The 12,279-nt window shown below is 39.3% G+C and overlaps 1 protein-coding gene across 3 annotated transcripts in view; it reads left to right on the top strand.

Annotated features, from left to right (window-relative positions):
• GAS2 (growth arrest specific 2) overlaps positions 1 to 11,330 on the top strand; it is a 98,276-nt gene extending 86,946 nt beyond the window's left edge. For all 3 annotated transcript variants that reach the window (XM_030200701.1, XM_030200700.1, XM_030200702.1), the window contains exon 8: positions 10,590 to 11,330. In XM_030200701.1, the coding sequence (XP_030056561.1) occupies positions 10,590 to 10,808 (219 nt within the window). In that variant the 3' untranslated portion in view covers positions 10,809 to 11,330. The remainder of the gene's footprint in view (positions 1 to 10,589) is intronic.
• Positions 11,331 to 12,279: the final 949 nt, after the last annotated feature.

The raw sequence follows: 12,279 nt of genomic DNA, 5'->3' as shown, positions 1-12,279 counted from the left end.
AGGAAGACAGTAATAGGACTTAAATTAAACAGTGACAATAAATTGATAAAATGTTATATACATTTTGATTTTTTTTTTGGTGGTGGGGGATTGGGTTTTATTTTTCTGTTTTGATCCAGAGGTTTCCTCCTGGTATTTTGTGCTTTCAGGTTAATTGGTGTCAGTTCTGGTCTCTGGCACCACGAGCCTTCACTTTCTGCTACCAGGGGATTTGTTTTTTCCCAAGTTACTTGAGTCCATTCATTGAGCTGGTGGTCCTTTGCCAGGGCTCAGGCTCTTCTTCCAGAGCCCTGCAGTTATGAGTTGTACATGCAGTCATTAGGTGTCACATTGTGCGGTGATGGACTTCCTCCCCCTTTCCAGGGTTCTGAATGATGGTGTTTCTTTTATAGATAATAAGAGTCTGAGATAATCACTTCCAGGATAGATTTCAAGATGATCTGGGAAGAACAACTGGTATTTAATCACAGAAAATATCAACATTTCTCAAACTGGTCCTAGAGTCTTAACTTGCATGTCTGGTTTTCAGGATACATTGCCATACAAGGATTTCTAATGTATGCAAATGCATCTCTTTCATATTCATTAGGTATATCTAGTGGTTAGGGTGGTGGACTTTGGTCCTGGGGAACTGAGGAACTGAGTTCGATTCCCACTTCAGGCACAGCCAGCTCCTTGTGACTCTGGGCAAGTCACTTAACCCTCCATTGCCCCATGTAAGCCGCATTGAGCCTGCCATGACTGGGAAAGCGCGGGGTACAAATGTAACAAAACAAAAAAACTCAACCTGTTATACAAGAGTCCCAGACTGGGCAGGGAAACACTAGTGTGTATTGTCCCTGGAAGTACCCTATCTGTGCTATACCTAAAGGGCTAAATTCAGTAAAAGCACTGTCAAGCATGAGTTCTATACTGGCAGTTCCACGTACAACTTCTCGTATAGATAGTCTGCAATCTCACACCTAAGTACTGGCATTCAGGCACATACTCAATAAAACAGCATCTAAATGCTGAGCACACCTCCCCATGCCCCTCTTTAGGCCATACCTTCTATGGAGTTGTGTGCTAGAGAAATTAGGCACACTATTTATAGAATAGGGGTGCATTACAGGAATAATGACTAATTAGTGCCAATTAGGGGTTAAGGTCAATTATGGATATTGCCAATTAAGCACCAGCTCAGCCTATTACTTCGTGTGTAAAGGACCCTACTGCACTCCTGTCATTTGGCGCCATTTATAGGGTGAGGTATTTAATGGAATCTGGAACTCAGGCTTACGGATGAGGAAAATCAACCTGTGCAATCCTGCCCTTGATAATTATAGGGGAGAGGAAAAGCTCCTTATAACGAAGAAAGCAATCACTGCAGATATTCACCTTTCATCATCTTCCTGGTTGATACCCAACCACAATAAGATTATTTAACCTTGGAGAGGACAATGAATAAAACCGAGATTCAGCTGTTTGTGCTCACAAATGCCTTCTTGTTTTAAATCTGCCACACTCAGTCTAGCCCTTCTGCATTCAATATTGTATTTTCCTCTCCATAAGAAAGTGCTTTCAGTTCTGAAAAAAAAATGTTTTGCCTGGGGTAAAGCATTCTTTAATATCTTAACTCTGACCCTGACACTTATAAATGTGTTAGTGCCTTAATGGTGGTCAGATTCTGCCTGCCTAACTCTGTGAGTGTCATGATTGGCGAAAAATGGCTTCAGCACAATGATTATGTCATAACTCAGAAACCACAGCATTGGGTCTCCTGTTGGCACAGTGGCCTGTGAAAGCTCTTTCTGATTGATCTTCCCCTCTAGGCTTATGAATCTTTCATTGAGTTCTTACTTGGCTGAGAGGAATAGCTTTCTTTTACGGCTAGAGATTTTTATTTAAATTATTTTTAATACTGTTGAACTAATAATTACAGGCTGTCCAAAACAATATCAAAGAGGCAGTCATATACATGATGTATGTAAGACTTCCCATTTCCAATCAGGTGGTTTACTATTAGGAATATGGATGGATAAGGACTGGTGTATAAATACAGTGTTGATGTGCAGTATGTGGAAAAATGAGCCTGAAACATTTTGTTCTGCCTGTTGAATAATTGTGTATTCTACAATTAGGACAAGATCTTAATGAGCAGAACATCTTTATTCTTCTTGGCTCGTTAGCAAGTTCAGACCTTTCAGCGTTGCCATGTTAAGGCTGTGTGATGAATCAGAGCCCCACTATTCTATGACTGCTGAATTTAAAAAAGAAAAACACCATAATGGCTCTGTAGCTTCTGCATAAAATACTGCTGAGATGAACAACTTTTTACAGCCACTTTGACATGAATAAAATGCAGAATATATACCGCGGATGTTTGTGTAACCTTAGAGCACAACACTATCTTTTGTTCCTATTTATATTTGCTAGCAAAGAACGTGCATTTGGGAGAGATCTGGTAGATTTAGTAGGGATAAATTAGCATGACAGCTTTGTTACTAAATTGAGAGGCTCTTTTATAAAGCAGCGGTAGGGCTACCGTGTGCCAAATTGACACTCAGTATCACCCGGTTAGCGTGCCCACCTGGCGGTAATTTGAAGTTGGTGCGTGCTGTTTGCCACGGTAGAAATATTTGTCTATTTTCTACTGCAGGGGTGTTCCTGGTGGTAATAGGCAGTGTGGCCACATTGGCATACTTTATATGAGTACCGTATGAGCCCTTACCGCTAAGTCAATGGGTGGTGGTAAGGTCTCAGGCAGTAAATAGGCATGCGTTACTTTTAATTTTAGCACATGGCCATTTACTGTCCCCCCCCCCCTTTTTTTTTAAAAAGGCCTTTTTTCCCCCAGCTGTGATTTTTAAAAAATGGCCCAGCGTGCGTCAAAAACACACACCCGTACTACCACAGGCCACTTTTTACCACGGCTTGGTAAAAGGACCCCTGAGTGGATGAGGAAGGAGAAATCACATGTTGGCTGACTTCCAAAAGAAGAATGTCTTCTGACAGCCACTGTTGATTTTTCTTCATGGTTCCTCTTCTCTACCTTATTCTGGCCCCTATAACCTTAGATTATACCTTGATACCGTCATCCTTTGCAATCTTCATGTAGATTCCTAATTTTAGATCTAGTTAAAGGGATTTTTTTTTTGGGGGGGGGGGGTTAGTTTTTTTTTTTTTTTTTAAATCAGATGTGTCTTATGTTGGGTCAGTGACAGAAGAGAGGGTAAAAACAGTATACAAGCATAAACAGAAAAAAAGCAACACTGGGCCTTCAGGATAGAGATAACGGCCGTCCTTTAATCTGAAAATGACCTCACACGGGCTGTGTTTCGGCATATAAATGCCTGCCTCAGGGTCAGAATGGTTCTTATGTGTATAATATGGAATAATGGAAATGAACCATGAAGTTAGGGCATATTGCCCACTACGTTGTGACTGTCCGTTTAATCAAACAGAACGCAGTCTCGGGTCATTTTCAGATTAAAGGACGACCGTTATCTTTATCCTGAAGGCCCAGTGTTGCTTTTTTTTCTGTTTCTGTTGGGTCAGACCAGATTCCACACTGATTCTTATGATGATCTATCATTTATTGTTTATTATTTTATTATACTGTAGCTTATTGCACTGCAAATCAGAATGGTTCACAAAATATAATATTCAATAAAAACAGTTACCAAAAGACTTCCATTTTACATGGGAATGAAAAACTAACATACCTTTCATACAAGACAAGCATTTAAACAACATTCTAACATTCATAAATATCAAACACACCAAATCAGACAGGCAATGCAGTAATCTACATTGCTTCATGTATGTTTTAGTGAAATCTGTCGAGAATTAAGGATAGATTTATAAAGTAAAATAAACGTGTCTATGTATTTAGATTAAGAATATACTTGCATTTTTAAACTTTATTTTTATTCAATTTTCAAGTTGTTTACATCTTTTTTTTTTAAACTATGTACAGTGGTTTCTCATGTTATGGACTTACATTTCAATGGGCTACATTATTGCTTTAATTGTAATTCTCTGTGATCTCCCAACTTTGTGCATTTAACTATGTCTTTATTTATGGTTAAGGACCAAAACAGTGTAATTTTGCAACTTCATCTTCCACTGTAAAGGAATATACTTGAAATATATTTTTTAATGTGGTGCATATTAGTTTCATGGTGTCTCAATTAGCCTAACCTTTGGTTATTTTGCTTTATGAGTAATTCTGTTTTTATTTACCCATTCCACCCCAGTCATGATTTTATAGATTCATTTCACAAAACCTTCAATGGCTCCTTTTCCCAAAAAGGGAAATGTGTGGTATCTATCTATCTATCTATCTATCTATCTATCTATCTATCTATCTATCTATCTATCTATCTATCTATCTATCTATCTATCTATCTATCTATCTATCTATCTATCTATCTATCTATCTATCTATCTATCTATCTATCGAAGGAGTGGAGTTGAGGGGTGGCCTAGTGGTTAGAGCACTGGTCTTGCAATCCAGAGGTGGCCAGTTCAAATCCCACTACTGCTCCTTGTGATCTTCAGCAAACCACTTAACCCTCCATTGCCTCAGGTACAAACTTAGATTGTGAGCCCTCCTGGGACAGAGAAATGTACCTGAATGTAACTCACCTTGAGCTACTACTGAAAAAGGTGTGCGCAAAATCTAAATAAATAAATAAAATATATAAACATACATTTATACCCCATATTTCCTATATATAATGGGATCCAGAATGGTTTGAACTCCAGTGAAATACAGTGTAAAATCCTTAATATTACCCATAACCTCTTTCTCATCTCTCCTGCAATGTCTGTGTCTTTTCACGATAGTACGGCTCTACCATCAGATTACTTTTCATACTATTTTTTTCTGGATTCTTCCCTTTATTAAATAAAGATCTGTTTTGATTCAGGACTTGTTTCACTATTCTCCACTATTGCAATACTGGCTTTTGATTGGTTGATGGTATGCAAGTTGAGGTCATTCATCTTGTAGATAAATGGAGAAAGTGATTGAAGCACTCATTACATGTGGACTACATTATTTTAGGGTTTATATGGATTTACCTCTGTTGTCTTTTTGGTGGCTTCAAGATACAAAATATAGGTGCCAGAATTTGGAGCAAGCTCAGTTGCAGAAAAGATTGAAGCGGTTTAGGAAGAGTTGTGTACATGTGTTAAATACTGATTTGCATGGTGAAATGCTCAGACTTGAAAATAGTGAATTTATTTCTATATGTAAATGTAGCATGCATAGATTTGAAGGAGATGTGATTCAGGTGGCCATATGAGGTGCAAAATATACTCGACTATAAGCCAAGATTTTTGCCCCCTTAAAAAAAAGCCCCCAAATTGGGATTAGAATATGTGTTGCCATATTGGGACAGACCGGAGGTCCATCAAGCCCAGCATCCTGTTTTCAACAGTGGCCAATTCAGGTTACAAGTTCCTGGCAAGATCCCCAAACAGTACAATATATTTTATGCTGTTTATCCTAGAAATAAGCAGTGGATTTTCCTCATTGTCCATCTTAATAATGGCTTATGGACTTTTCTTTTAGGAAGCTATCCAAACCTTTTTTTAAACCCCGCTAAGCTAACTGCTTTTACCACATTCTCTGGCAATGAATTCCAGAGCTTAATTGCACTTTGAGTGAAGAAATATTTTTTCCAATTTGTTTTAAATTTACTACTTTGTAGCATCATTGCATGCCCTCTACTTCTAGTATTTTTGGAAAGAGTCAACAAGCGATTCACAGTTCCACTCCACTCATTTAATAGACCTCTATCATATCTCCCCTCAGCCATCTTTTCTCCAAGCTGGATACCTAGCTCCTTTAGCCGTTCCTCATAAGGAAGTTATCCCATCCACTTTATCATTTTCTTCGCCTTTCTCTGTAACTTTTCTAATTCCACTATATCTTTTTTCAGATGCGGTGACCAGAATTGCACAAATATTTGAGGTGCAATCGCACCATGGAGCCATACAAATGCATTATAATGTCCTCATTTTTGTTTTCAGTTCCTTTCCTAGTAATACCTAACATTCTATTTGCTTTCTTAGCCACCGCCACATACTGAGCAGAGGGTTTCAACGTATCATCAACAATGACACCTAGATCCCTTTCCTGGTCAATGATTCCTTATGTGGAACCTTGAAACATGTAGCTATAGTGCCTTATAGTTGAGGTCAGCATAATATTCTGTCCTTCCCTCCCCCTGTGGTTACCAGAATGTCTCTCCCCCACCGCCATGGTGACTGTCATTTTTCCTTACTGGTAAGCCTTGATGCTGACACAGACACAGAAGTAACTATAAACAGGACCAGTCCGGGCCCTTGAACATCTGCGCATGCTCCGAGGCCTGCCAACTCTCACCCTCGGGAGCTGGCAGGCCTTGAGTATAACATACTTAACTTTAACTAACACATCCACATCCACTTTAACCTCCAGATGTTGTATGTGCATTCTTGGCCATTTATTGCAGACTTGTCAGTCAGTGTGAAGTGTCCACTCTAGCTCATAATTCACAGTAAATTGTGCTTTAGCAATGCTCTTCTCGTGCTTTGATAGACCTCTGTACTCCAGAACTGGTCATACGATCTGCCTAATAGTGGTGTATTTATTTCAGGTACATGTGTTGTGTACATGCCTCGGTCCCCTTCCCCTGCCTGTGCCTTAAAATCATCTCCTGCCAGTCTTCACCCGGGCAGGAGCAGTGGCACTCATAGGCTGCCTGTACTGGGACTTTCTCTGTGAACCTTCCCGCCCCTTCTGACACAATTTCCTGTTTTGTGAAGGATGGGACAGTTCACAGAGAGAGCCCCAGTTTAAGCTGCAGGCAGCCTATGAGTGCTGCTGCTGCCCCCCGAGTAAAGACTGGAGCAGGTGATTTTTAAGGTGCCGGGGGATGGTGCCCCCTGTTAAAAATTTCTGCCTATATTTCAAACAATCTGTCTCTGGAAAGCTATCTTTTTTTTTTTTTGCTGTTTTGAAGACTGTAGTGTAATAGTCTGCCATTATCATGAAAAAATAGCTGAGAGGCCTTCGCATAGGAAAGCAGTTGATTTTCTTATGATGCCGCAATATCAAAATGTCACCACTTTGGCAAGTTAGCAGTCTTCCACCAATATTAACGCACCCGGGGGGGGGGGGGGGGGGGTTTACAGTAGATAATTATTGACTGAAGAGATGACAATATGACTGATGGGATTATAGTACCGCAGGTCAGAGATTGAAGGCATTATATCCTGGAGGTCATACAGTCACCCCCGGGAGAGTAACTTTCATGATTCTCTGACAAAGTTGAGTTAATGTCTTTTTTTATTAAACCATAAAATGTCTGGAGAGTTAAGTTGCTTGTGTAGAACTAGTAACCTGGAGCTGAAGAAAAAAATACTAGCTTCATAATTCTGTGTTATATTATCTAACCATAGGCAGCACTCTCCAGATATACATACAAGACTGTCCCTAGTTAAGACAAATAGAAAAGCTGTCTATTTTATACTGAGAATTCAGTTACCTCTCTTCTATTTATTTATTCTGTGCTATACAGGTAAAGGGTACAGAAATTTGCTGAAAATGTAACAAAGCTATGATTTTTGCAAAGCTGTATTGCAATCTAGGTTAAGACATATTTATAAATGAAGTTGACTAGGGCTCCGGGTCTAAAGAGAATTAGAAATAAGAAAATGTTTTCTCGAACCTTTATGTACCAGGAAGCTTTTCCTGGAATGCCCTTCCAACAGAGGTTAGATCTCAGACTGACGTTATGCTATTTCATAGAAAGTTAAAAACGTATCTCTTTCAGAAATATTTTTTTTGTTTGAGTCCGTTTTGGTATGTTACTTTTTAATCACACTTGCACCTCCCAGAAATGTCTAGCTAATTTTTTTTGTAATCCGCATAAGACCATAATTGGTAATTCACAGAATATACATTTTATTTGTATTTATACATTTGTCATGTTAGAAGAAGCTGTAACGTATATAAAGAGTGCAGAAACTAAATTGCAGAATCCTTACTAATAAGATTTTTAAAAATCTATACTACACAGCTCACAATTCATCTGGATTCTAAAATGAAAAAATGCCCAGAAGCACCTTTTGTTCTCCAGTATTCACAGGGGAGCCTGGAAAGCAATCATAGCAACAAGCCCAAAGTTTTACAAAAAGAAAAACCTCACAGAATGTCGCCATCTGGAGGAACCCACGAGAAACTTCTTTCAGGGTGACACTTATCATTGGTAAAGCTGTATCCCAGCTCATGCTTGTCCTATACCAAAAATGCATAGAGCTAATCCAGAGAGCATCAAACTCCATATTTAGAAAATGCTTTCTCCTGTTATTTTTCTGAGGAAATAAGGACTCAATTCACCCATTTTATGCCATATAAAGCAGTTATGTGCAGGAAAGATGCCTTTCATATAGCCCTACATATGGGGTACAGAAAGATATAATGGTATCTTTAGAAAAAAAAAGGAGCGATTGGGTCTCGAGTGCATGAATTTTTTATGGAGCTTCAAGGAAAGAGAGCGATCTAACAAAAAGGAGTTGTAGATTTTGGATTTGTGCATAAAGACTAAAACTCTCAATGTGATTGGATGTTGTGTAAAATATTCAAGCTTCACATTAAGGCATTCCAATAAAGTGGAAAATGGCTGAAACCATCCCTCCCAGATCAATTGCCTAATCAAAAATCACTCTCACTCAGTTTGGGGTTCCATAGTGCAGTTTTTATTGCTTTAAGGGGAGGCATTCCCAGAGATGTTTAAGGGGGTTTGATGGAAAAACATGCCTACATTAGATTTTCATGTGTGTGTTTTTCAGCAAAGGTCTGCCATAGAAAAACAAATAGAGTGCAGGCCATGGGTGCCTGTGGGTAATTTTGAAAGGGAAAGTTTTTATGCACTTATTTTACCTCCCCCCCCCCCCACCCCCTCATCTCTAGCCTCCATACTATAGTGTTTCACATAATAAATGATGCAGCTTCACTAATATATAGACTGTCTAGGGTGCTTTAATGTTTATTCTGGTCTCTTTTTTTTTTTTCTTCCAAGCTAGCCTTCAGTCTTGCTGAATTTTGTAGGACATGTTTCTTGTGCATCATAGGCTTCTGCCCTCTAGTGGGTATCATTTGCTTTAAGCTAATAAAAGAGGTCTCCTTTTTATCCAGAGATAACATAAGTATTGCCATACTGGGACAGACTAAAGGTCCATCAAGCCCAGCATCCTGTTTCCAACAGTGGCCAATCCAGGTCACAAATACCTGGCAAGATCCCAAAAAAGTACAATACATTTTATGCTGCTTATCCCAGAAATAAGCAGCGTATGTTCCCCAAGTCCATTTTAATAATGGTGTATGGACTTTTCCTTTAGGAAGCCGTCCAAACATTTTTTTAAAAACCCTGCTAAGCTAACGAATTCCAGAGTTTAATTACATGTTGAGTGTACATTTTTAAAAATCCAGGATCTTTTACAAAACTGTATTTCAGCTATATTAAATTGTTTCATTGCTGAGACTAAAATCTACTATAATAAAACTCACCCTCAACGTTCTGAGGACATTGACGTCAGTGAAGCCAAGCCCTGACTTCCTTCAAAAAGGTTCGAAGGTTCGTGGTGGTGAAGCCACCAAAATCGCTCCGGGCCCCGCCCTTGAGGGCGGAGCAATGGCAGAACAACGAAGGGGTTGGCAGGGAGGGAGGCGGGGGGGGGGGGGGAAATCGCTCCGGGCCCCGCCCTCGCATCAAACATCATGATGTTGGGGGCGGAGCAATGGCAGAACAACGAAGGGGTTGGCCAGGGAGGGGAGGGGGTGTTGGCAACGAAAACCTTGCTAGCGCCCGTTTCATTTGCTCTGAAACAGGCCTCTTTTACTAGTATTATAATAGTTTTCTAACCTTTTGTTGCTAAATGACTTTTTAGAGATGCTGTGCTTTTCTGGCTGCTGCAACTAGCATCCTGCAGACCGTGTCTTTCCATGAAGTAGCTAGAAGTGGTAACCAGAGCACTGATGAATAAGAACCATTGGCTCATGCTTTCACTATGCATTTGAGAATCCTACGAACAGTTCTTACAACAGTCTCACTACTTTTAGTGCCTGTAGGGATATTACAAAAGCTGGTAAAGAACACTCAGGCTCCTTTTCACACATTAAGTACTGGTTTTAAAGGAAGCAAAGCTGAAGATGGCTAAGGCCTGCAATGGCCTACCAGCAGAGGGAATCACTGTGGCAAATTTTGGGCATGCTTGGGATACACATGGAGGTTTGTGGTAGATGAAGGGTTCAGAGTTCAGTTAGGTAAGGCAGAGGGGGGGCATTTGGTGGTAGGTTATTATGGAACTATGTGTATTCACCCAAAGTGGATGAATCTCAGTTGGGCAAACTGGAAGGACCATTTTGGACTTTATGTGGCATTTACTATTTTATGTACTACCAATTGTTTTTTTTAAGCAATTCCCAATGGATATTTGTGAGCGCATTTCTTTTTCTCCAAGAACCAGATTCTTTTGCACATCGTGGTTCTCACGAAAAGTGGGCCAGTTGGGCAGGTTAAAGAAGTGGAGCTGACCTGCTGTTTCTCTTTCAGATGCTACACAACAAGCATGTGATGGTGCGGGTAGGAGGAGGCTGGGAGACCTTTGCTGGCTATTTGCTGAAACACGATCCCTGCCGAATGCTACAGATCTCTCGGGTGGATGGTAAAACATCTCCCATCCAGATCAAGTCTCCCACGCTCAAGGACATCAATGCTGACAACTACTTGGTTGTCTCTGCTCACTACAAGTGTAAGAGGGAGATAAAGTGAACTGAGCATGCAGGCTCATGCAGATTGTATTCACAATGTTGCGAAACAGCTTTACAACATTCTGCACATTTGAGTTTAAAACAAAATAGATAAACACGATTTAAAAAGCTACATTCCTTGAACAGTAGAATATTTATTCTGTGCAACCTCATAGCAAGATAGTTAGCCACTATTGGAAAAGTGCCAGAGGTGGACACAAAACTCAAATGTACTTATTAGTTTAACTTTCTTAAATAAATGCAACTATCATTGTAATAAGATCAGTTTTGTATGTGAAAGTGGGGTAACATATGAAGTATATAAAGGGGCTTCATGCACCAGGGCTTTGAACGCACCTAAATGTGAAAGAAAGTAAATGATCAATATTAGTACGCAGTAAGGTCATTGTTCCTGCCGCTGTGCCTGTGTATGATTTTGATACATGCTTGTATATGCAGTATCTATGTGCACACAAATATACCATATTTTAATACACAAAATGCCAAATTCTATATATATCACACCTTAATTTGTGTGCAGAAATCAAAGTGTACGTGTAACTTAGTTAACTAGCTAATCAGTGCTGTCAATTAGATGTTAAGCAATTAGCACTAATTGGTATTAAGATTTACAAACACAACTCGCTAAGTGTATTCTGTAATAAGGTGTGTGTAAATTCTAAGTCGCATAGTTGAAAAGGGGTATGGCTATGGGCATTTCTAAAATCTGTACGTGTTGTTATAGAATACACCCGGGGGTCTTTTACTAAAGCTTAGCTCGAGTTATCTGCAGCAAGGTCCATAGGAATAAAATGGACCCTGTTGCAGATAACTTGAACTAAGCTTTAATAAAAGCCCCCCCCCCCCCCCTCATTGTGCACCTAATTCAGGCATTGGGATTTACGCCAAGTAAAATGTGGAATAATGGCCGCGACTAAATTTGGTCACATGGAGAGGCACTCCGTGTAATTGTACATACTGTGTGGAAATTTAAGCCTATTCTATATAAAATCTAGATGTACTTTAGAGAATACGCCTAGGCGTAACTTTTTTTTCCGTGCAGAATTTCCAGGCATCATATACAGAGTTTAGCCCATAATGTGTGCAAATTACATGGCCAAGTTAAAAAATAAACTTGTATATTGCTTGCTATACTAGTTTATTTTTCTAAAGCATGCTAATGGTAAATGCATTTGTTTTTAAGTGCTTTTCTTTATAGGTTCTTGCAGGCATTATTAGCCTATAAAACCTGCAGAAAAAAACCAAAACAAATAAAAGGCCTTAAAAACATATGCACTAATTTAGCAATTACTGTGTCTTAGTACAACAAAACAAACAAAAAACAATAAAGAAAACATTGGTATAGGGTGTTCACACACATACCACATAGGGGTAGAGGTGGTTTATAAAAAAAATGCATATAATGTGCTTGTTATATGCATAAAAATACAGTTCATAGTTCTAACCAAAATATTTTTAAGCACACATTTTAT

Source organism: Microcaecilia unicolor, chromosome 4 (assembly GCF_901765095.1).
Source record: "Microcaecilia unicolor chromosome 4, aMicUni1.1, whole genome shotgun sequence".
NCBI classification, from domain to species: Eukaryota; Metazoa; Chordata; class Amphibia; order Gymnophiona; family Siphonopidae; genus Microcaecilia; species Microcaecilia unicolor.
Note: the sequence above shows the minus strand (reverse complement) of the source record. Positions and strands in the feature narration are given on the sequence as shown.